The sequence below is a fragment of the Salvelinus alpinus genome, chromosome 8 (assembly GCF_045679555.1).
Source record: "Salvelinus alpinus chromosome 8, SLU_Salpinus.1, whole genome shotgun sequence".
Taxonomy (NCBI): domain Eukaryota; kingdom Metazoa; phylum Chordata; class Actinopteri; order Salmoniformes; family Salmonidae; genus Salvelinus; species Salvelinus alpinus.
This window is the reverse complement of record NC_092093.1, coordinates 3611216-3636979: the sequence shown is the minus strand read 5'-3', so window position 1 is coordinate 3636979 and position 25764 is coordinate 3611216. Positions and strand designations below refer to the sequence as shown.

Here is a 25764-nt window from a genome sequence, read left to right as displayed (position 1 = left end):
ATAACTTGGCTATATACACAGGGTACCAGTACAGAGTCAATGATAACTTGGCTATATACACAGGGTACCAGTACTGAGTCAATGATAACTTGGCTATATACACAGGGTACCAGTACTGAGTCAATGATAACTTGGCTATATACACAGGGTACCAGTACTGAGTCAATGATAACATGGCTATATACACAGGGTACCAGTACTGAGTCAATGATAACATGGCTATATACACAGGGTACCAGTACTGAGTCAATGATAACTTGGCTATATACACAGGGTACCAGTACAGAGTCAATGATAACTTGGCTATATACACAGGGTACCAGTACTGAGTCAATGATAACTTGGCTATATACACAGGGTACCAGTACAGAGTCAATGATAACTTGGCTATATACACAGGGTACCAGTACTGAGTCCATGATAACATGGCTATATACACAGGGTACCAGTACTGAGTCAATGATAACTTGGTTATATACACGGGGTACCAGTACTGAGTCAATGATAACTTGGCTATATACACAGGGTACCAGTACTGAGTCCATGATAACATGGCTATATACACAGGGTACCAGTACTGAGTCAATGATAACTTGGTTATATACACGGGGTACCAGTACTGAGTCAATGATAACTTGGCTATATACACAGGGTACCAGTACTGAGTCAATGATAACTTGGCTATATACACAGGGTACCAGTACTGAGTCAATGATAACCTGGCTATATACACAGGGTACCAGTACTGAGGGGTAATAGAGACTCATGAGTAAAACGAGTTTTGCTCAGTCATGGAAATAAAAGTGACGAAAACAAAATGGTCTCCCTATTTAAAAAGATGGAGAACACATGAAGCAAAACGATTCTCTCGCCCTCCCTCTCCAATTGCCAGCTTTTTGCCCCACAATAAACAGCAAGGACTATAAATTAAAACGTTGCCAAAATGAACAGGAGAAGAAAAATCTCATTGCAAAATAATTGATGTAAATACATTTGACAATCATGCTTATCGCTCTATAGGTTCATTTGCTTCATTTAGTAGAAGACAATTGGAGTGTGTATTTTTGTTCATCATCATTTATCTTACTTATGCAACAACTAGTTGTTACAGAAGGAATTTAAAATGAAAACAACTATGTGGCTAAAATGACTGACCGACTAACCGATAACTAAAACTAAGGGAAAAAAATACCTTTTAGTCTTCATCTTAAAACAAACTAAATCTGACATAATGAACACCAACGGCTCCCTTGTAAAAAAAATACCTTGTTCTCAAATGGCCAGAGGTCAAAATAAAGGTCAAATAAAAATAAACAAAGGTCAGAGGTTGATTTCATGTGAATGTATGAAGGGTCTGGCGTGGCCTGGTGTGGCGTGGCGTGGCCTGGCGTGGCGTGGTGCATGCGCGTGTACTGTACCTTGCTTGCACCAGTTGCCAGTTGATCTGCTTGTTGGCCAGTCGGACCAGGCCAGGAGGTAGAGAGGAGCTAGAGGGACTGGTACAAGATCACAGTTAAATCAGTCAGCTGTTACACACCACAACAAGAGGACCAATACAATAGCATAAACATTAGTAAAGTCAATTTGACAAAACTATATAAGGTTATACTAAGCTGGGAAGAGATTCAGCCTACAGGGGTAAATAGTAGTGAAATAGTTGATGAATTTTGATGTGAGTAATCTGAAGAGCTTACCTGTACCACAGGTAGTGCAGGATGAACCTAAAAGGCCCTACAACAGACATGGAGACACGGTGATGATAGGATCATATATCCACGTCACAAAGAAGTGGAAGTCCGAGGGGCTTCCAGCACAAAGGCAATGTTAAATTACCTCCCAAATGGTGCCCCATTAGGGCGTCACTCCGAGCCCCCCCCCGTAGGGGCGTCGCTCCGATCCCCCCCCCCCCACCCTGTAGGGGCGTCGCTCCGAACCCCCCCCCGTAGGGGCGTCGCTCCGATCCCCCCCCCACCCCGTAGGGGCGTCGCTCCGACCCCCCCCCCCCCGTAGGGGCGTCGCTCCGAATCCCCCCCCCACCCCGTAGGGGCGTCGCTCCGATCCCCCCCCCACCCCGTAGGGGCGTCGCTCCGACCCCCCCCCCCCGTAGGGGCGTCGCTCCGAATCCCCACCCCACCCCATAAGGGCATCACTCCGAGCCCCCACCCCATAAGGGCATCACTCCGAGCCCCCCCCCCCACCCCATAAGGGCATCACTCCGAGCCCCCCCCCCCACCCGTATATCGCACAAAGTTAAAGAATTAGGAGTCCTATCTAGCCTTGTCCACCTCAACACTGCCTGTCTGGGGGCTGTGGGCACCTGAAGAGGTGAGTGAAAGATTTGTTTTAATAAGTGCTGTGCACAGTAATACAAGTTGGTGTAATTTACTTGAAACGAAAGTCTACTTTAGTGAGACTTTGACCTTGTGTTTCTTGGCCATTCGCGTTGATTTGTTCACAAGCTAGGTCGTTTTTCTATGTTTGAATTTCACCTGCTAGGGAAACTAAGACGACGCGTTTACTAGTCAGACTCAAACTCACAGGCGCAAACAATCGTGTTACCATGGTAACCACCAGTGGTGGAAAAAGTAACCAGTTTTCATACTTGAGTAAAAGTAAATATACCTTAATAGAAAATGACTCAAGTAAAAGTCACCCAGTAAAATACTATTTGAGTAAAAGTCTAACGGTATTTGGTTTTAAATATACTTAGGTATCAATAGTAAATTGAATTGATGAAATAAACTTATGTATTAAAAGTAAGTATAAATCATTTCAAATTCCTTATATTAAGCAAACCAGAGGGCATCATTCATCTTTTGTTTTTCATTACAGATAGCCAGGGGAACACTCCAACACTCAGACATCATTACAGATAGCCAGGGGAACACTCCAACACTCAGACATCATTACAGATAGCCAGGGGCACACTCCAACACTCAGACATCATTACAGATAGCCAGGGGCACACTCCAACACTCAGACATCATTACAGATAGCCAGGGGCACACTCCAACACTCAGACATCATTACAGATAGCCAGGGGCATTCGCCAACACTCAGACATCATTACAGATAGCCAGGGGCACACTCCAACACTCAGACATCATTACAGATAGCCAGGGGCACACTCCAACACTCAGACATCATTACAGATAGCCAGGGGCACACTCCAACACTCAGACATCATTACAGATAGCCAGGGGCACACTCCAACACTCAGACATCATTAAAGATAGCCAGGGGCACACTCCAACACTCAGACATCATTACAGATAGCCAGGGGCACACTCCAACACTCAGACATCATTACAGATAGCCAGGGGCACACTCCAACACTCAGACATCATTACAGATAGCCAGGGGCACACTCCAACACTCAGACATCATTACAGATAGCCAGGGGCACACTCCAACACTCAGACATCATTACAGATAGCCAGGGGCACACTCCAACACTCAGACATCATTACAGATAGCCAGGGGCATGCTCCAACACTCAGACATCATTACAGATAAAGCATGTGTTTAGTGAGTCCTCCAGATCAGAGGCAGTAGGGATGACCAGGGATGTTCCCAAAATATTATTGTACTGCTGACAACAATTTAATAACGTTTTTTTCGTAGGGTGACGTGGGAGGCAACCTTGGGCTTGCTTCCAATATGATCATTATTTTCTTAACATGAATAGAAACGGATACAGTATGAAAAACCAAAACAGCGAGGGATAAAGATGCCTTGATGATCCGTCTTACCTGTCACAGCCTTGGCAATAACAGATGAACTGTGCTCCTTGTTGCCTCGCAACTGCAAATGGCAGAGAGTTACAGATTGTTATTTATCTTTCTATACACACCCTGAATTACATTGTGATTGGGAACCAACCAATTTGCACAAGTGTGATGATACTAGGGGCAAAACATCTTCCCTGGACATGGTACAGAATTTGGTAACGTCAAGACAGCTAGCACCATCAACAACAAATTCACAACAGACTAGCTAGCCAAATATCCAAATACACCTCAACGCTTAAGTTAAACTCCTTATTTCATAGATTTGTTTACGGCGAATGAATATTTAACTGCAAGTAATGTTGATTCAATGCCAATCCAAAACGTGTTATCAGCAATGACTGAGTGGAAGATGTGTGTGACGTGGCTAACCGCATTTAGCTCCCTGTAACGTTACTAGCTAGCTAACGTTAGCTAACTTGCAGGGTGCACAATCACTTCAACTTGGCATGCCATTTCCGTCTATACGTTAACAATGAACCGAATCAGATTTTGTACAAACCTGAGTGTCGGTCTCGGGTGGCCATTCCGTATTTATAAGTAAATCATACAAAATATTCTCATCTTCCATTTCAACGTTGCTATCATCAGCCATGTTTACGTGGATAGTTGATCCAAACTCTGTGGCTGAGAAAGTGTCACAAACTACGGAATACCGGATGGTACCAAAAGGACTGTTTAACAAAACGCGGTTTACATTTAGGCATTAATGCGGTTTTCCCAAAGACTATTATAACTAACCCAAGATAAAAACAGAGCCTGTCGTTTCCAATGAGAGAAAATGAATCATAGTGGGCTGAACAAGCAAGTACGAAATGTAGTCCACTCTAGTTCTGGAAACAGAAAAATGTATTTCAGATTAAATGTTTAATCGAAGAGAATATTTGCAGAATTTCGGCCAAAATCCATTTTGGGCCACTGCCGGCCACTGGGCTTCCTCTCATCACCATATTTGGTAGTGAGCGGAAATGCTTCACATTTTTACATCGGTAGAAATATCTGTCTTATTGTTCCATCTGTGGTTTTTAACAAGGCGAAGTGACAATTCATCAAATTATACACTGATTCATAAGACGTGTCGATTTTATTAATATATGTGCTTCATATCAATTATAGTGTGATTCTGCACCTTAATTTCACTGTTTTGCCCTTGTCCCTGACCCAGACTTTTAAGCTTCTACTATGTTTTTCTATGAGAAACATTAATAATTACACATTATATAATGTTATGTACTACAGAAAGAATCAATTAAATAAAATCTATATCAATATTTATTGTGAGTATGCCTTTTATATTGTTTTTTTTACACAAAATATACCTGTCCTTTGGTGAGTGGTGTCATTTAAAATTTTAATTTAGTTACCATGGAAACATATTGTGACACTGAAGCACATGGCTGCAGTGGACAGTTGTTCCTGATGTGATGTCCTGAAGTTTAAGAAAAATCGAGGTAAATATTACTTGTGTAGAGAATATTTTAATTGTCAGTCATTTCCAAACAGACTATAATTTCTTTAATTTGTGGTTGAATTTTATATATTTTTTTATATTTTATATATTTAGTGTAAATGATATGCTAGCTGTAATACTAATCAAAGCATGCTAAGCTGTCTGTCAATTTTCTCCAGAAACTGTAGAAATGTCATTTCCATCACAGTGATTTCCATCATGGTATGGTGGAAATGACAGAAATCCATTATCTTATTCGTTTTTACTTTACTTTTTAAAAATTTATTATTTACTTTAGGCTTATTTAATGTTTTTAATTAATTGAATCTAGAAAATGAAAACTAAGTAGTATTTGTCTTTATTTTTAGAAGATGCCACATAAAACAGCACAGAGGTCACAGACATAGAAACAAAATAAAAAAATTATCCTATACGATACCAGGAACATCTGCTTAAAGACAGGGAGAGATACTGGAAGAAAAAAGAGAAGGGACAAGTGAAATCTATCTCTGAGCTTACAAAGCGAAGAGATGGAAATGGAAATGTAACCAACGGAATAGAAGACAGACTTTAAATAGAACAGTTGCAATGGAGACCTACCGATCAGGCAACACAACACCTCAGTCACCAGATGACTTGCAGCCAGAACATGAGGCTAACATACCTGCCCCTGATGCACACCCTGTTCAAAATGTTTGCAATAAAATATTTTCATACGTTTTTTTTTGTTTTTTTTACATAGACGTAATTTCCACCCACACCTTGTCATTTCCACCCCACCTTGTCATTTCCACCCCACCTTGTAATTTCCACCCCACCTTGTCATTTCCACCCCACCTTGTCATTTCCACCCCACCTTGTCATTTCCACCCACCTTGTCATTTCCACCCACACCTTGTCATTTCCACCCCACCTTGTCATTTCCACCCACACCTTGTCATTTCCACCCCACCTTGTCATTTCCACCACACCATGTCATTTCCATCACACCTTGTCATTTCCACCACACCTTGTCATTTCCACCCCACCTTGTCATTTCCACCCACACCTTGTCATTTCCACCACACCTTGTCATTTCCACCACACCTTGTCATTTCCACCCCACCTTGTCATTTCCACCCACACCTTGTTATTTCCACCCACACCTTGTCATTTCCACCACACCTTGTCATTTCCACCCCACCTTGTCATTTCCACCCCACCTTGTCATTTCCACCCCACCTTGTCATTTCCACCCACACCTTGTCATTTCCACCACACCTTGTCATTTCCACCCCACCTTGTCATTTCCACCCCACCTTGTCATTTCCACCCCACCTTGTCATTTCCACCCCACCTTGTCATTTCCACCCACACCTTGTCATTTCCATCACACCTTGTCATTTCCACCCCACCTTGTCATTTCCACCCCACCTTGTCATTCCCATCACACCTTGTCATTTCCATCACACCTTGCCACACCCATCACAACCCATATTTTTGAGGTAAATTAATATATTCTGTATAATTTACATACATTTCTTTGTTTTAGATATGGAAATCAGATGGTTGTTATCATAATCTCACTAAAAGGTTGGATAGAAATATCTTATTTTTCATGATAAATAAATGTCTTCAGTTGTCACCGAGACAAGTTTATACATTCAGGCGTCATGTTGAATTATTATATTAGTAAAAACCTTAAAAACCTTAAAAAACCTTAAAAATCCCAATACAAGTTCGTGTACACATGTATAAGAAATCCGTTATAAATCAATTGTATGATATTTCATTTTCAACTAAAATGGACGTTTAATGACGTGATGGAAATGACATTTGTCTATGGCTGTCTGGGAAAAATGACAAAAATATATAAATTCCTGAATAGTACTATCGCAGACATTATCAGATATAGTTTCTAGACAAATCAAAGACAAGTACAATGCTGGTAAAATGGTGTTTGAATAAGTTTTAATTTCTGAAAGTTTGCACGGCCAAAGTGCCCGAAGTTGCATAATCACCCTACAATGACCTAATAGGATAATGTTTTAAAAGTACTCGCCTTATGGAAACCACATTAACAAGCCAAAATAAACATTTCAGAGGAGCTACTACCATTCAGATCAGTTCAAAAGATGCAGCAAAATGTCACACTTACAGAGGTACATTTACAAACAAAACACATTTCATTACCGTGCAAAAAGAAACTGAACTATATTATAAAACAATTACATTGGCTGCCAACAAAAAAAACTGTTTATATTATAAATATGTGTATGTGTCACGTTCCTGACCTGTTTTCTGTTAGTTTTTGTATGTGTTAGTTGGTCAGGACGTGAGTTTGGGTGGGCAGTCTATGTTTTCTGTTTCTATGTTGGTTAATGGGTACCTGATATGGTTCTCAATTAGAGGCAGGTGGTTTCCATCTCCTCTGATTGAGAACCATATTAAGGTAGGTGGGGTCACATGGTTTGTGGTGGGTGGTTGTCTCCTGTGTCAGTGTCAGTGTATGTTACGCCACACGGGACTGTTTTCGGTTTTGCTTGTTTGTTTGTTCGTTCGTTTTATGTAGTCATTTTTCCTGTTCGTGCGTTCTTCGTGTTACATGTAAGTTCGTAGTCCAGGTCTGTCTACATTCGTTTTGTTATTTTGTTTTGTATCAAGTTTAGTTCGTTTTTTGTCTTGGTTAAATAAATATCATGTCGTATCACAACGCTGCGTCTTGGTTCAATCCCTGCTCCTCCTCTTCGGATGAAGAGGAAGAGGAGAACCGTTACAGAACCACCCACCAAACCAGAACCAAGCAGCGCGAATTCGAGCAGTGGCCTGCTACACAGGATTATTGGAGTTGGGAGGAAATATTGGAAGGAAAAGGTCCATGGGCACAGCCGGGAGAATATCGACGTCCCAAAGCTGAGCTGGAGGCAGCGAAAGCAGAGAGGCGGCGATATGAGGAGGCAGCAAGGAGACGTGGCTGGAAGCCGGAGAATCAAGCGCAAGACCGGAGTTATGAAGGTACGCGGCTAGCACGGAAGCCCGTGAAGAAACCCCAAAAATTTCTTGGGGGGGGGCTAAGAGGTAGTGGGCCGAGGGCAGGTAGGAGACCTGCGCCCACTTCCCAGGCTAACCGTGGAGAGCGGGAGTACGGGCAGACGCCGTGTTACGCAGTAGAGCGCACGGTGTCTCCTGTACGTGTGCATAGTCCGGTGCGGGTTATTCCACCTCCCCGCACTGGTAGGGCTAGATTGGGCATTGAGCCAAGTGCCATGAAGCCGGCTCTACATATCTGGCCACCAGTGCGTCTCCTCGGGCCGGCTTACATGGTACCAGCCTTACCCATGGTGTCCCCGGTTCGCCTACATAGCCCGGTGCGGGTTATTCCACCTCCCCGCACTGGGCGGGCGACGGGGAGTATTCAACCAGGTAAGGTTGGGCAGGCTCAATGCTCAAGGGAGCCAGTACGCCTGCACGGTCCGGTATTTCCGGCGCCACCTCCCCGCCCCAGCCCAGTACCACCAGTGCCTACACCACGCACCAGGCTTCCAGTGCGTTTTCAGAGCCCTGTTCCTCCTCCACGCACTCTTCCTATGGTGCGTGTCTCCAGCCCAGTGCCTCCAGTTCAGGCACCACGCACTAAGCCACCTGTGCGTCTCCAGAGCCCTGTACACACTGTTCCTTCTCCCCGTACTCGTCCTGATGTGCGTGCCCTCAGCCCGGTGCCACCAGTGCCGGTACCACGCACCAGGCAAATAGTATGCTTTGAGAGTCCAGTGTGCCCTGTCCCTGCTCCCCGCACTAGCATGAAGGTGCGTGTCCTTAAGCCGGTGCCTCCAGTTCCGGCACCACGCACCAGGTCTACAGTGCGCCTTATCCGGCCAGAGCCATCCGTCTCCCCAGCGCCATCTGAGCCATCCGTCTCCCCAGCGCCATCTGAGCCATCCGTCTCCCCAGCGCCATCTGAGCCATCCGTCTCCCCAGCGCCATCTGAGCCATCCGTCTCCCCAGCGCCATCTGAGCCATCCGTCTCCCCAGCGCCATCTGAGTCATCCGTCTGTCCCGAGCCATTAGAGCCGCCCGTCTGTCCCGAGCCGTCAAAGCCGATAGTCAGTCAGGAGCCGCTAGAGCCATTCGTCAGACAGGATCTGCCAGAGCCGCCAACCAGACAGGATCTGCCAGAGCCGCCAACCAGACAGGATCTGCCAGAGCCGCCAACCAGACAGGATCTGCCAGAGCCGCCAACCAGACAGGATCTGCCAGAGCCGCCAACCAGACAGGATCTGCCAGAGCCGCCAACCAGACAGGATCTGCCAGAGCCGCCAACCAGACAGGATCTGCCAGAGCCGCCAACCAGACAGGATCTACCAGAGCCGCCAACCAGACTGGATCTGCTAGAGCCGCCAGTGAGCCATGAGCGTCCAGAGCCGTCAGCCAGCCATGAGCGTCCAGAGCCGTCAGCTAGCCATGAGCGTCCAGAGCCGTCAGCCAACCATGAGCTGTCCCTCAGCCCAGAGCTGCCATGTATCCAGAACTGCCCCTCAGTCCAGAGCTGTCTCTCTGTCCGGAGCTGCCCTTCAGTCCGGAGTTGCCCCTCTATCCTGAGCTACCTCTCTATCCTGAGCTACCTCTCTATCCTGAGCTACCTCTCTATCCTGACCTACCTATCTGTCCTGAGCTACCTTGTCCCGGAGCTGTCCCTTATTTTGATGTTACCCGGTATATTAGGTGGGTGGAGTAAGAGGGTGGTCATTCTGAGGGAGAGACGTAAGCTGGGATTGACTATGGTGGGGTGGGGACCTCGCCCAGAGCCTGAGCCACCACCGTGGTCAGATGCCCACCCTGACCCTCCCCTAGACTTTGTGCTGGTGCGCCCGGAGTTCGCACCTTAAGGGGGGGGTTATGTCACGTTCCTGACGTGTTTTCTGTTAGTTTTTGTATGTGTTAGTTGGTCAGGACGTGAGTTTGGGTGGGCAGTCTATGTTTTCTGTTTCTATGTTGGTTTAATGGGTACCTGATATGGTTCTCAATTAGAGGCAGGTGGTTTTCATCTCATCTGATTGAGAACCATATTAAGGTAGGTGGTGTCACATTGTTTGTCGTGGGTGGTTGTCTCCTGTGTCAGTGTCAGTGTATGTTACGCCACACGGGACTGTTTTCGGTTTTGTTTGTTTGTTCGTTCGTTTTATGTAGTCATTTTTCCTGTTCATGCGTTCTTCGTGTTACATGTAAGTTCGTAGTCCAGGGGCCTGTTGCACAAAACTAGGATAAGGGATTAAGCCAGGATATCTTGGTGATCCTGGCTCAATTGATCCGTAATCCGGTTGCACTAAAGATGGATAGGGGGCAGGAGGATATGTTATGGTATAAATTACCATGGAGATTTATTCTGTGGAGCTAGCCTGCTCCAGACCAGGCTAAATTCCAGGATCTATTTAATCTCATCCCTAATGTCAGTCAGCAGTCACCACAAATGGAAACCAATAGTTATTTCACTGCTCACTATACATTGTTATCACATATAACTAGACCCACTGTTATTATTTAAACGTTTGTGATCATTAATTTCAATGATTTTGGATAAAAAATGATTTTTAGATGATGTTGCTATCATTAGATAATTTACAGTTTCCCATAGACTATAAGGCTATATATAAAATGATAGAATATTAGGGCCACAGAGGGGAAAAAAACACAAGTCATAATATTGTAACCAGTTGTTTTAAAGGAGGACAGTTGTTAAAATGACAGATGTGGGGCATTTCGTGAAATTGTACTTCAGTATGGTTTCATAAACAAAGACATGCTGATGTGCCAGAATATTAAGTATCACATTGTCATAAGTATCAAAACTGTAAAAACAATATGTAGCTTTTCTGCAGAAAGAACCAGCCTCATAAATTTATGACTTTATCCTTTTTCTTCAGTGTGGCCCTAGTACTCTGTCATATAAACAAATACACATTCCATATGAATATAAAAACACAATGTGTAACATTATGTTCCTTTATTGAATAAGGACAAAACAAAGCAGGTAAACCATCAGCTCCTTTCGAAACTGAAGTCACAGTGACTCTACAAGATGGAAAGCACAGAATCCAAGCATATTATACAAAATGATACATACACATTCAAAGGTCTGTATATAACACACCCTGCATGTCTGCACACTAAAATAAATGCAGGACAAATCCATACACATCAACTGAACAGACAAATGAATGGATGCAGTAGCCTCCCTGCAGCCTTGTATTACACACAGTATACCGCACAAACATCATAAGAGGCCAAATTCGTCAAAAAACGAACCCCAAAAAACCCAAATTCCTCTGCCACCGCAGGACATATTTAACCAAAATTGAAAGCACACATACTAACTAAAATAATTCAACACATATTGGTCCCTCAGCAGCCGACCACTGTCGTCATCAGGGAAGATTGCCGGATTGTCCCAGTCCATGGCTGGTGGCACTCTGGGGGCCCTCTCCTTCCTCAGGCAGGCCACATTGTGGAGGACAGCACAAGCCACAGTAATATCACATGCCCTAACAGGGCTGACCCTTAATTTGTGAAGGCAGTGAAAGCGTGCCTTCAGGAGGCCAAAGGTCATTTCAACTCTGGCCCTGGTCCTGGCATGGGCATGGTTGTAGGCCTGCTGTGCTTCCTGGGGGTCTGTGAAAGGTGTCAGGAGAAAAGGCTGGCAGCCATACCCCCTGTCTCCCAGCAACACACCAGAGAATTCACCTGTCAACACAAAATCTCATCATTACTACCTCATAAACACAGTGATATTCTTGACACAGCCATGATGGTTATAAATAGGGGTTGTGTGGCTTACCTTGTGATAGGCACTGATAGATTTCAGAGGCCCGAAAGATTCTGGAGTCATGGACTGAGCCAGGCCATTTTGCCACAACATTGCTGATCACACAGTCAGCATTGCAGACCATCTGAAATCATAAGATGAGGAATATTACACCAATCAATGCACATCACTGGCAATGCAGAGTGTTCGTCAATGGACAATATCAAAAAGTTATGTTCACCTGAACATTAATGCTGTGAAAGGATTTCCTATTCACAAAATCGGCCTCATGGGCACCTGAGGGGGCTTTTATCCTTATGTGTGTGCAGTCCACTGCACCAATGACATTGGGGAAACCTGTCACACAAAGTAATGAGTATCCTACTATGTGTTAACAGTTGTCCTGTAATTTGTAGATCCTCTTACCTGCAATCCTATAGAACTCCTCTTTGATGTCACAGAGTCTTCTGTGGCCAGGGAAGGAGATGAAGACATCTGCTAATGCTTTGATAGCCAGACACACACTCCTTATTGTGCGGCAAATTGTGGCCTTGTTCAGCTGTTCTGCATCCCCCACTGAGTACAGGAAGGCTCCACTAGCAAAAAAGCGCAAGGCCACACAAACCATTTGCTCCACACTCAGTGCATGGCTCCGTGCAGTGCGGTGCTTAATCCTGGGACCCAGTAGTCTGCATAGATACCTGATGCCATCTGCAGAAAATCTGTATCTTTCATATAGATGGTCATCAGGGAAGGCCAGTGGGTCCAACCGGTCCCTGAAGACCCTTTCTCGCCTGAAGGCTCTCCTCAGCACAAGTGCTTCTTCATCCACCACATCTCGCACGAATGGGCATGCCATTGTCAGAGCAGAAAGGAACACACAATTTTGGGCCTTCATATAGGCTAGTGGCCACACCTGGTGCTGGGGGGGTGGGCAAAAGAGGGCGATGCCTTATAACGATGACTTGGTTGTACTGATTGCTGGGAAAATAAAAAAAACCTTAGAAAGATGCCACCGTCCTGTGTGCTCACAATAAGAGCTCATATGTCATGGCTCACTTGACTTTACGAGAATATACCTAATTTTTATTTTGAGCTGTGTCATCTTCTTGGAGCTGGGGGAGGAAAGAAAAATAATGATTAATACATTTGTGTTACAGTTAGCATACAGTGTACATTGAAGGCATATCTCACCTCCCTCTCAAGTTTTTTTATTTCAAGGTCCAGTTTCCTAATTGTCCTCTTTTTTATTTCGGACTCCAGTGCAAGATTTTCCATCTTTTTCTTCTTGTACTGAATGTCTATGTCTGCCAGTTCTATTTGGCGCCGGAGGTGGTTGCCATACAACTTTCTGATAGCTTGTGAGCTCTGTGAACACAATACAATTAGCGCAGCTGGAATTTGGCAGGATGTGGTGTCCTTTTATTAATACGCACTATGTTGCCAGGCTGGTTTTCCCACTGTATAGCATCTGGGTCCTGTAAAAGAAATTAGATTTTTTGATTTTGATGAGGACTCCTCACCATTGTAGAGTAAATAGTACTTTCACAGTCTTAACATGATACCTCATGCCTTCTGGAATCCAGAGAGATGGTCTCCTCCTCATCATCGTCTCCATCATGTGCTGTTGCTGCTGCACTGGGGCCTTCACCCTATCACATTTAATCGGATTCATATTGAAGCTAGTAGACAAGACATGCCAGGCCTACAGTATGCCTTTGATGGAGTACTCACTGGATCAGCATCGTCTGGTGCTTGTGCTGGTGGCTCTAACAGGAACACAGTGCTGCCAGACACTGCAAGGCAATAGGTAAACCAAAGTCAGACAGTCCAAATTGATTCAATATGAATGTGGTTGTATCCCATGTAGAGATGGAAGGACATACCTTGAATGAAGCGGGTGGCATCTTGGGAGGAACCTATGCTCGTCTCTTTCCCCCCAGGGATCCCCTCTAAGACGGGCCTGCCTTTATTTAGCTCCAAGGCCATGTCCTCTGCTGGGGTAAGGTCAGCCTTTGGTGACCCACCACCCGTGCCTTGTCTGTGGGTATTCTTTTTCACTGCTAAAACAGTACAGACAATGTGTGAGCAGGCACCTTCTGGGTACAATATATGCTTGTGCTTTGTTAAATATTAGTCAGGGACCATACCATTCTGCAGAATGTTCTTGTATTTGATTTTGACCTGCTGCCATGTCCGTTTTGGCCCGTTCATGTTTAATCTACACACACACACACACACACACACACATTTAATGGAGTCACACTGCAAAAAATTACTTGGTATTTTTGTCTTGTTTTCAGTAAAAATATCAAAAAATTTATCATAGCTTTATACAGTGTGATGGAGTTACTTTACACAATTTCACTCATATCTGCAGTGCATTTCAATTAAAAATTTAACCGTTTCATAATTACAGTACAACTGCATTTTTGGAGATGTGAATTAAATATTTGAATTGTAATTGTGATGTTTCAGCGGAGCGGTGAGTGTGTAATTGTGCACTACTTACGCATTCAGGCGGTCTGCAATACTTTGCCACGCTTTTTCTCTTTGCTTTATCACTGTGGCGGTGTTGCCTTTCTTCTTAATTATATCTTTTACCTCCTCGTATGCCTCCATGAGGATTTGTGCTTCCGACGGGGAAAAGTACGCGGCTCTAGTTGCCATGGTAAATCAGTTAATCTGTGATCTGTGGCGGGGTCTATTTGAGTGAGCCGTGAGCGCGCACCTATCCAGGATTGGTTTCACCTGGCTTAATGAATCCGTGTCTGCTCATCCTGGCTTGGTCTTTGTGCAACCAATTAAGCCTGGACGCACATGTTTTGGCTTCATTGAGCTCAGCTGAGTCATTTATCCCGGATGTCTTAATTCTACTTTTGTGCAACAGGCCCCAGGTCTGTCTACATTCGTTTTGTTATTTTGTTTTGTATCAAGTTTAGTTCGTTTTTTGTCTTGGTTAAATAAATATCATGTCGTATCACAACGCTGCGTCTTGGTTCAATCCCTGCTCCTCCTCTTCAGAGGAAGAGGAGAACCGTTACAGTATGTCCCCTCAGGTCCTTGTGTAATGTGATATTGTACCCCTCTAAAATCCTTGTGTAATGTGATATTATACCTCCTCAGGTCCTTGTGTAATGTGATATTGTACCCCCTCAGGTCCTTGTGTAATGTGATATTGTACCCCCTCAGGTCCTTGTGTAATGTGATATTGTACCCCTCTAAAATCCTTGTGTAATGTGATATTGTACCCCTCAGGTCCTTGTGTAATGTGATATTATACCCCCTCAGGTCCTTGTGTAATGTGATATAGTACCCCCTCAGGTCCTTTCGTAATGTGATATTGTACCCCCTCAGGTCCGTGTGTAATGTGATATTGTACCCCCTCAGGTCCTTGTGTAATGTGATATTGTACCCCCCCAGGTCCTTGTGTAATGTGATATTGTACCCCCTCAGGTCCTTGTGTAATGTGATATTGTACCCCCTCAGGTCCGTGTGGAATGTGATATTGTACCCACTCAGGTCCTTGTGTAATGTGATATTGTACCCCCTCAGGTCCTTGTGTAATGTGATAGTGTACCCCCTCAGGTTCTTGTGTAATGTGATATTGTACCCCCTAGCCCAAATGTCCTCACATATCAAAGCTGCAGGCTAAAGTTAAATCTAGACTTGGTTTCCTCTATCGTAATCGCTCCTCTTTCACCCCAGCTGCCAAACTAACCCTGATTCAGATGACCATCCTACCCATGCTAGATTACGGAGACATAACTTATAGATCGGCAGGGAAGGGTGTTCTCGAGCAGCTAGATGCTCTTTACCATTTGGCCATCAGATTTGCCACCAATGCCCCTTATAGGACACATCACTGCATTCTGTACTCCTCTGTAAACTGGTCATCTCTGTATACCCGTTTCAAGACCTACTGGTTGATGCTTATTTATAAAACCCTCTTAGACCTCACTCCCCCCTATCTGAGATCTACTGCAGCCCTCATCCTCCACATATAACACCCAGTCTGCCAGTCACATTCTGTTAAAGGTCCCCAAAGCACACACATCCCTGGGTCGCTCCTCTTTTCAGTTCGCTGCAGCTAGCGACTGGAACGAGCTGCAACAAACACTCAAACTGGACAGTTTTATCTCCATCTCTTCATTCAAAGACTCAATCATGGACACTCTTGCTGACAGTTGTGGCTGCTTTGTGTGATGTATTGTTGTCTCTACCTTCTTGCCCTTTGTGCTGTTGTCTGTGCCCAATAATGTTTGTACCCTGTTTTGTGCTGCTGCCATGTTGTTGTTGTGTTGCTACCATGCTGTGTTGTCATGTGCTGCTACCTTGCTATTTTGTTGTCTTTAGGTCTCTCTTTAGGTTGTGTTGTCTCCCTTGTCGTGATGTGTGTTTTGTACTATTTATATATATATATCTTTAAAAAATATATATATTTTATTTATTATTATAATTTTTTAATCGCAGCCCCCGACCCGCAGGAGGCCTTTTGCCTTTTGGTATGCCATCATTGTAAATAAGAATTGGTTTTTAACTGTTTTGCCTAGTTAAATAAAGATTAAATACTTGTGTTCGCCATGTACTTTTTGTATGGATTTGTTGTTAATAAAAAAAAAAAAGATATATTTTATAACAACCCCCCCCCCCCCCCCAAAAAAAGCGTTTGCTTTGGATTGAACTATGAATGAAGTAGTGGGATGTTTTTTTGTGTATCTATTTTTGTCTTTTGTATGTTTTATTTTTCCTTTTGCGCAATGGATTTAAAAATGTTTTCCAGTTCACTTCCCGTACAGTTGGTGGCGCATGCACATTAAATGAGTGAGAAGAAAGACGTCACATCCGTTTTTGTCAAAGTCGTTGGCAAAAATGGCTGCGTTTTCTGGTAAGAAATGAAAATATATTTTTAACTGTATTCTCACTGTTATCAGTACTTATCTATACGTTAACACATTTAAGATTGATTTAAGCCAATAATGGTTCCCTTTCGTCCACAGAAATGGGCGTTATGCCTGAGATCGCCCAAGCAGTCGAGGAGATGGACTGGCTGTAAGTTAGCCGAGGTTTTCTCTACTCCACTATGTCCATCACATCAATGGAGTTGCGCTATGACTACTGTGGGCGGACTAAATCTCCGAGTCGCTGTCAGTCGACACTTGTAAAAATGTCAATTCTTAAACCCTTGACGTGTACCTATGTTTGTCCTCTGTAGCTGCGTGCCTTTGTTTGCTGTAATCCATACTTTTTTAAATAAAACGTTTTTGTCTATTACCAACCACCGGCTGTTTCGTCATATCGATTGACAGCGACTCGATGTTACCGGAGGTGCACTCTGCCCAGAGTCGTCGCAACTCCGCCGAGATGTACATATGGAGTTGAGAAACCCAACTAGTTGTAAGGGACGTTAGGCCACTGAGCTACGTAGTTAGCCAGGGTGTTATGTCGTTTAATATATTCTCGTGTTTCTTTAACTACGTTAATTAATGCTAAACGTATTTTCTTTATCAGTGACCAGCAATGTCTCACCATGGTCACTCATGAATGTAGCCGTACGGACTAGAGGGACTAACTACGTGTTGACACTCCTGTATTCATTGATTACGTTAACATGTACACTAATAATGCGATATTAAACGTATTGTGGCACAAGGCTGACTATAGCATTAGTTATGTAAACACTTTACTCTGTTTAGCTTAACCTGCGTAAATTAAAAATCAAAAGTAAGCATACGCCGATTAAAACAACAATTTTCTGAGCAATCAGTCGAATTAGGTCGTGTTAGTAAATTCACTCTGGCCATTTACTCCGATTTCAGATCACTCGTCTGAATGTGCCAGATACCAGAATAACTGATGAATTTACGAACGCTCAACACCCGTGGAATACGGCCGGTGGCAGTAAACGTCGGCAAACAAAAGCATAATTAAATTGTATAATATAATACAGTTAGCGGGTAACGACGCTTCGTGGGTGACTGTTGTTGATGTGTGCAGAGGGTCCCTGGTTCGCGCCCGGGGCGAGGGGACGGACTAAAGTTATACTGTTACACGTGTAGCGCCTTTAAAATGCAGTCTGCGTTGACCGTGCAGCATTTACGCTGATACGGCCTCTCAGAAGTCAGATCAGTCAAACTTCTTCCGGTTTGCAGAGCTGTTGTGAAGAAGTTGTCAAGGAAGTGAGTTTGTTTATACAGGGCCACCCGCCCCCATCTACTGTCAACCAATCATGTCTATACGGAGCCGAACTCCCAATCAAATAGTTTACGCAAAAATAACATGGTCACTGTGGTAGGACTTTTATTTTGATTGTCGATTTTATGCTTTTATCAAAAGTCCTGTCAATTTCTCGATTTCAGATGTGTCCATCGAAACAGGTTTATTATGGATATCGTAATGAAACAGGTTTATTATGGATATCGTAATGAAACAGGTTTATTATGGATATTGTAATGAAACGGGTTTATTATGGATATCGTAATGAAACAGGTTTATTATGGATATTGTAATGAAACAGGTTTATTATGGATATTGTAATGAAACAGGTTTATTATGGATATCGTAATGAAACAGGTTTATTATGGATATCGTAATGAAACAGGTTTATTATGGATATTGTAATGAAACAGCAGGGAGCCGGTCTAGAACTCTCGACCTTCTAGCCCGAAGTCCAGCTCGCCTTCGACTGCCGCAAAAGCATGCTCGAGCGCCAGAGTCGATATCCGCCCTTATAATCCCAGGGTCGTTACAATATTGTTATTGTGACCATGCTCATTGATTGTCATCCAGCTTTATAACTGCTGCCTGTGTTTGTTCCAGCCTCCCCACAGACATCCAGGCAGAGTCCATTCCGTTGATCCTGGGTGGAGGCGATGTACTCATGGTGAGAAAATGGCCGTTTTATATAAGACGGTTAAACCTTAACGTATTAATGACTTCCTGCCACATTCGGTGTATTGACTCTGCCTGTTGTTGATTCTGTTGTGTTCAGGCGGCAGAGACCGGGAGCGGTAAGACCGGGGTGAGTTTAACGCCTTTCCTCCTAACAGTGTTATTGTCAAAGCCAGCATCTACTAGAGTCCAGTTGTCCTTTAAACCTTTTCTACCACGAGAGCTACTTTTAAAACAAATGAAACTTCCAAACAGGCCCATTCTTCTCTACTACTCATCCTCGGGTCCTTAGTGTACAATGTGTTTTCTGTCAATATACCTGGTCAAATAATGGTTCATTAACAACTCTCTGTCAATATACCTGGTCAAATAATGGTTCATTAACAACTCTGTCAATATACCTGGTCAAATAATGGTTCATTAACAACTCTGTCAATATACCTGGTCAAATAATGGTTCATTAACAACTCTGTCAATATACCTGGTCAAATAATGGTACATTAACAACTCTGTCAATATACCTGGTCAAATAATGGTTCATTAACAACTCTCTGTCAATATACCTGGTCAAATAATGGTTCATTAACAACTCTGTTAATATACCTGGTCAAATAATGGTTCATTAACAACTCTGTCAATATACCTGGTCAAATAATGGTTCATTAACAACTCTCTGTCAATATACCTGGTCAAATAATGGTTCATAAACAACTCTCTGTCAATATACCTGGTCAAATAATGGTTCATTAACAACTCTGTCAATATACCTGGTCAAATAATGGTTCATTAACAACTCTGTCAATATACCTGGTCAAATAATGGTACATTAACAACTCTGTCAATATACCTGGTCAAATAATGGTTCATTAACAACTCTCTGTCAATATACCTGGTCAAATAATGGTTCATTAACAACTCTGTCAATATACCTGGTCAAATAATGGTTAATGAACAACTCTGTCAATATACCTGGTCAAATAATGGTTCATTAACAACTCTGTCAATATACCTGGTCAAATAATGGTTCATTAACAACTCTGTCAATATACCTGGTCAAATAATGGTTCATGAACAACTAAGTGGCACAAACAATTATACTCTTCTGTATTTTCTAGAATTCTGTTATTTTCTTTTCAGTTTTATTTCTCTCTCACAATATTAAACTTATTCATAGAGAAACAAGATGATGTTCTGAAAGAGGAATGCATCGGGTCTAGTCGTGTTTCTGTTCTGACTGTACTGCTGCAACGTGTCATGGCAGAGTTTGCAAAACAATTGCCACAGAATTGAAACAAATAATCAGATCTTTCTGTCAGGTAAACCTACTTTGCAGGTAACATTTCATTGAGAAGGTTTTTAAGGAAAGTCTACCGGCCAGACCACTATCACTACTAGCACGGCTAACTGGCTACATATTGAGTGATCGACAAATGCGCTCACCAAACAGATAGACGGCATTATTGCTGTTATAAACGTGTTACCAACCTCTTTTACTGCACTTTCCTCTCCCCTCTCCTCCCCCTTTCCTCCTCCTATCCTCTCCTCTCTTTTCCTCCTCTCCCCTCTCGCCCTCTCCTCCCCCTTTCCTCCTCCTCTCCTCTCCCCCCTCCCCCTTTCCTCCTCCTATCCTCTCCTCTCTTCCCCTCCTCTCCCCCTCCCCCCTCCTCCCCCTTTCCTCCTCCTATCCTCTCCCCTCTTCCCCTCTCCCCCCTCCCCCCTCCTCCCCCTTTCCTCCTCCTATCCTCTCCTCCCTCCCTAGGCCTTCAGTATCCCAGTTATCCAGATAGTGTATGAGACTCTGAAGGACCAGCAGGAGGGGAAGAAGGGGAGGACCACTGTGAAGACTGGTGGAGCAGGTACGACAGACAGACATCTCTTTGCCCTGTCATCAGTGCTTGAAGTGGGCCGGCGCTATCCGGTGTGGAGTCTCGGCCGGCGCTATCCGGTGTGGAGTCTCGGGCGGCGCTATCCGGTGGCGCTATCCGGTGTGGCGTCTCGGCCGGCGCTATCCGGTGTGGCGTCTCGGCCGGCGCTATCCGGTGTGGCGTCTCGGCCGGCGCTATCCGGTGTGGAGTCTCGGGCGGCGCTATCCGGTGTGGCGTCTCGGCCGGCGCTATCCGGTGTGGCGTCTCGGCCGGCGCTATCCGGTGTGGCGTCTCGGCCGGCGCTATCCGGTGTGGAGTCTCGGCCGGCGCTATCCGGTGTGGCGTCTCGGCCGGCGCTATCCGGTGTGGAGTCTCGGCCGGCGCTATCCGCTGTGGCGTCTCGGCCGGCGCTATCCGGTGTGGCGTCTCGGCCGGCGCTATCCGCTGTGGAGTCTCGACCGGCGCTATCCGCTGTGGCGTCTCGACCGGCGCTATCCGCTGTGGCGTGGCGGCCGGCGCTATCCGCTGTGGAGTCTCGGCCGGCGCTATCCGCTGTGGCGTCTCGGCCGGCGCTATCCGCTGTGGCGTCTCGGCCGGCGCTATCCGGTGTGGCGTCTCGGCCGGCGCTATCCGCTGTGGCGTCTCGGCCGGCGCTATCCGGTGTGGCGTCTCGGCCGGCGCTATCCGCTGTGGCGTCTCGGCCGGCGCTATCCGCTGTGGCGTCTCGGCCGGCGCTATCCGCTGTGGCGTCTCGGCCGGCGCTATCCGCTGTGGCGTCTCGGCCGGCGCTATCCGCTGTGGCGTCTCGGCCGGCGCTATCCGCTGTGGCGTCTCGGCCGGCGCTATCCGCTGTGGCGTCTCGGCCGGCGCTATCCGCTGTGGCGTCTCGGCCGGCGCTATCCGGTGTGGCGTCTCGGCCGGCGCTATCCGCTGTGGCGTCTCGGCCGGCGCTATCCGCTGTGGCGTCTCGGCCGGCGCTATCCGCTGTGGCGTCTCGGCCGGCGCTATCCGGCCTAGTCAATACAGGTGTGTCCATGTATTGAGTTATTGATCTTGTTTTAGCTGATCAGTGGAGGTTATGGGGGTCCATCTGGGACGTACAGAGCCTTGGGGAAAGTATTCAGACTGCTTGACTTCCATCTGGGACGTACAGAGCCTTGGGGAAGGTATTCAGACTGCTTGACTTCCATCTGGGACGTACAGAGCCTTGGGGAAAGTATTCAGACTGCTTGACTTCCATCTGGGACATACAGAGCCTTGGGGAAAGTATTCAGACTGCTTGACTTCCATCTGGGACATACAGAGCCTTGGGGAAAGTATTCAGACTGCTTGACTTCCATCTGGGACGTACAGAGCCTTGGGGAAAGTATTCAGACTGCTTGACTTCCACCTGGGACGTACAGAGCCTTGGGGAAAGTATTCAGACTGCTTGACTTCCATCTGGGACATACAGCGCCTTGGGGAAAGTATTCAGACTGCTTGACTTCCATCTGGGACATACAGCGCCTTGGGGAAAGTATTCAGACTGCTTGACTTCCATCTGGGACATACAGAGCCTTGGGGAAAGTATTCAGACTGCTTGACTTCCATCTGGGACGTACAGAGCCTTGGGGAAAGTAATCAGACTGCTTGACTTCCATCTGGGACATACAGAGCCTTGGGGAAAGTATTCAGACTGCTTGCCTTCCATCTGGGACTTACAGAGCCTTGGGGAAAGTATTCAGACTGCTTGACTTTTTCCACATTTTGTTAAGTGACAGCCTCATTCTAAAATTGAATAAATCTAAATGTTCCTCACCTATTGACTGGGTCATGATAGGTGAGACAGGATCACTGTGTTTTTACCCATAATGACAAAGTGAAAACTGGTTTGTAGATTATTTTTTGCAAATTGATAAAAAAAATAAAACAGAAACATTATTTACATAAGTATTCAGACCCTTTGTTATGAGACTTGAATTTGAGCTCAGGTGCATCCTGTTTCCATTGATCATCCTTGAGATGTTTCTACAACTTGATTGGAGTCCACCTGGCCTGAGTGCCAAGCGTCACATCTGGAGGAAACCTGGTACCATCCCTACGGTAAAGCATGATGGTGGCAGCATCATGTTGTGGTGATGATTTTCAGCATCAGGGACTAGGAGACTAGTCAGGATTGGGGGAAAGATGAATGGAGCAAAGTACAGAGAGATCCTTGATGAAAACCTGCTCCAGAGCACTCAGGACCTCAGACTGAGGTGAAGGTTCACCTTCCAACAGGACAACGACCCTAAGCACACAGCCAAGATAACGTAGGAGTGGCTTTAGGACAAGACTCTGAATGTCCTTGAGTGGGCCAGCCAGAGCCTGGACTTGAACCTGATCGAACATCTCTGGAGAGACCTGAAAATAGCTGTGCAGCAACACTCCCCATCCAAACTGACAGAGAGGATCTGCAGAGAAGAATGGGAGAAACTCCCCAAATACAGGTGTGCCAAGGTTGTAGCTTCATACCCAAGAAGACTTGAGGCTGTAATCGCTGCCAAAGGTGCTTCAACAAAGTACTGAGTAAAGGGTCTGAATATTTATGGAAATGTGATATTTCTGTTTTTTATTTTTTATAAATTTGCTAAAATGTCTAATAACCTGTTTTTACTTTGTCATTATGGGGTTTTGTGATGTCATTATGGGGTTGTGTGATGTCATTATGGGGTTTTGTGATGTCATTATGGGGTTGTGTGATGTCATTATGGGGTTGTGTGATGTCATTATGGGGTTTTGTGTGTATTGATGAGGAGGAAAAAAACGATTTAATCCATTTCAAAATAAGGCTGTAACGTAACAAAATGACTTTCAGAGATGGGATTGTGTGACGATTTATTTTTTAGCAACCGCGTGACGCAGCATGACAACGTGAACGCGATTGGTCGACCGTCCGCTGGGTGGGATCGTTAGGAATTCAATGAATGACGGAACATGAAAAACATCTCTGTCAATTCACCCTAAAGACTAAAGAGGAAGAAATGTGCTGCACCCTCCGTTAAATTACACATTTCTCAAAGTTAGAGTGTCGCAAAAATATGATGAATAGCTCATTGGAGATATAACTCCCCTCAAAAATAGAAAATATTTAAATAATAAAATATGAAACGACTCAGGGAATTGATATACTCGAGATTCACAAAAAAACATAGCATAGATTAACATTCAAAATGGAGGAACCTTTTCGTTTTTATGTACAAGTACCGGACATATCGCATGTCCTTATGTATGATTATACCGGCCCCTAAGATATATGGAGTAACCGGCCCCTAAGATATATGGAGTACCGGCCCCTAAGATATATGGAGTAACCGGCCCCTAAAATATATGGAGTAACCGGCCCCTAAGATATATGGAGTACCGGCCCCTAAGATATATGGAGTACCGGCCCCTAAGATATATGGAGTACCGGCCCCTAAGATATATGGAGTACCGGCCCCTAAAATATATGGAGTACCGGCCCCTAAGATATATGGAGTACCGGCCCCTAAGATATATGGAGTACCGGCCCCTAAGATATATGGAGTACCGGCCCCTAAGATATATGGAGTACCGGCCCCTAAGATATATGGAGTACCGGCCCCTAAGATATATGGAGTACCGGCCCCTAAGATATATGGAGTACCGGCCCCTAAGATATATGGAGTACCGGCCCCTAAGATATATGGAGTACCGGCCCCTAAGATATATGGAGTACCGGCCCCTAAGATATATGGAGTACCGGCCCCTAAGATATATGGAGTACCGGCCCCTAAGATATATGGAGTACCGGCCCCTAAGATATATGGAGTACCGGCCCCTAAGATATATGGAGTACCGGCCCCTAAGATATATGGAGTACCGGCCCCTAAGATATATGGAGTACCGGCCCCTAAGATATATGGAGTAACCGGCCCCTAAGATATATGGAGTACCGGCCCCTAAGATATATGGAGTAACCGGCCCCTAAGATATATGGAGTACCGGCCCCTAAGATATATGGAGTAACCGGCCCCTAAGATATATGGAGTACCGGCCCCTAAGATATATGGAGTAACCGGCCCCTAAGATATATGGAGTACCGGCCCCTAAGATATATGGAGTAACCGGCCCCTAAGATATATGGAGTACCGGCCCCTAAGATATATGGAGTAACCGGCCCCTAAGATATATGGAGTAACCGGCCCCTAAGATATATGGAGTAACCGGCCCCTAAGATATATGGAGTAACCGGCCCCTAAGATATATGGAGTAACCGGCCCCTAAGATATATGGAGTACCGGCCCCTAAGATATATGGAGTAACCGGCCCCTAAGATATATGGAGTACCGGCCCCTAAGATATATGGAGTAACCGGCCCCTAAGATATATGGAGTACCGGCCCCTAAGATATATGGAGTAACCGGCCCCTAAGATATATGGAGTACCGGCCCCTAAGATATATGGAGTAACCGGCCCCTAAGATATATGGAGTACCGGCCCCTAAGATATATGGAGTAACCGGCCCCTAAGATATATGGAGTAACCGGCCCCTAAGATATATGGAGTAACCGGCCCCTAAGATATATGGAGTAACCGGCCCCTAAGATATATGGAGTAACCGGCCCCTAAGATATATGGAGTACCGGCCCCTAAGATATATGGAGTAACCGGCCCCTAAGATATATGGAGTACCGGCCCCTAAGATATATGGAGTACCGGCCCCTAAGATATATGGAGTACCGGCCCCTAAGATATATGGAGTACCGGCCCCTAAGATATATGGAGTACCGGCCCCTAAGATATATGGAGTACCGGCCCCTAAGATATATGGAGTACCGGCCCCTAAGATATATGGAGTACCGGCCCCTAAAATATATGGAGTAACCGGCCCCTAAGATATATGGAGTACCGGCCCCTAAGATATATGGAGTACCGGCCCCTAAAATATATGGAGTACCGGCCCCTAAGATATATGGAGTAACCGGCCCCTAAGATATATGGAGTACCGGC

The 25764-nt window shown here is 45.1% G+C and overlaps 3 protein-coding genes across 5 annotated transcripts in view; 1 reads left to right on the top strand and 2 right to left on the bottom strand.

Moving 5' to 3' along the window:
* Positions 1-4442, bottom strand: part of nbas (NBAS subunit of NRZ tethering complex) — a 400078-nt gene extending 395636 nt beyond the window's left edge. The window contains exons 1-4 of the mRNA XM_071412456.1: positions 4291-4442; positions 3753-3804; positions 1695-1731; positions 1419-1496 (exon numbers count right to left, since the gene is read on the bottom strand). Coding sequence (XP_071268557.1) covers positions 1419-1496; positions 1695-1731; positions 3753-3804; positions 4291-4383 — 260 coding nt within the window. The 5' untranslated portion in view covers positions 4384-4442. The remainder of the gene's footprint in view (positions 1-1418; positions 1497-1694; positions 1732-3752; positions 3805-4290) is intronic.
* Positions 4443-11180: 6738 nt separating this feature from the next.
* Positions 11181-14912, bottom strand: LOC139582441 (uncharacterized). Of its 3 annotated transcripts, XM_071412446.1 has the most exons (10): positions 14167-14912; positions 13903-14079; positions 13751-13812; positions 13582-13668; positions 13453-13494; positions 13211-13384; positions 13096-13131; positions 12443-12997; positions 12050-12161; positions 11181-11955 (listed from the first exon to the last, which is right to left on the bottom strand). In XM_071412446.1, exons 1-7 carry the CDS (start codon positions 14228-14230, stop codon positions 13096-13098), a joined length of 642 nt encoding a protein of 213 aa, XP_071268547.1. In that variant the 5' UTR covers positions 14231-14912; the 3' UTR covers positions 11181-11955; positions 12050-12161; positions 12443-12997. The 3 variants fall into 3 exon arrangements, with proteins under 3 accessions (XP_071268547.1, XP_071268546.1, XP_071268544.1); XM_071412445.1 differs by having other exon boundaries at positions 13096-13384; XM_071412443.1 differs by having other exon boundaries at positions 12443-13384.
* Positions 14913-16811: 1899 nt separating this feature from the next.
* ddx1 (DEAD (Asp-Glu-Ala-Asp) box helicase 1) overlaps positions 16812-25764 on the top strand; it is a 57044-nt gene continuing 48091 nt past the window's right edge. The window contains exons 1-5 of the mRNA XM_071412442.1: positions 16812-16904; positions 17017-17068; positions 18836-18899; positions 19008-19037; positions 20667-20763. Coding sequence (XP_071268543.1) covers positions 16889-16904; positions 17017-17068; positions 18836-18899; positions 19008-19037; positions 20667-20763 — 259 coding nt within the window. The 5' untranslated portion in view covers positions 16812-16888. The remainder of the gene's footprint in view (positions 16905-17016; positions 17069-18835; positions 18900-19007; positions 19038-20666; positions 20764-25764) is intronic.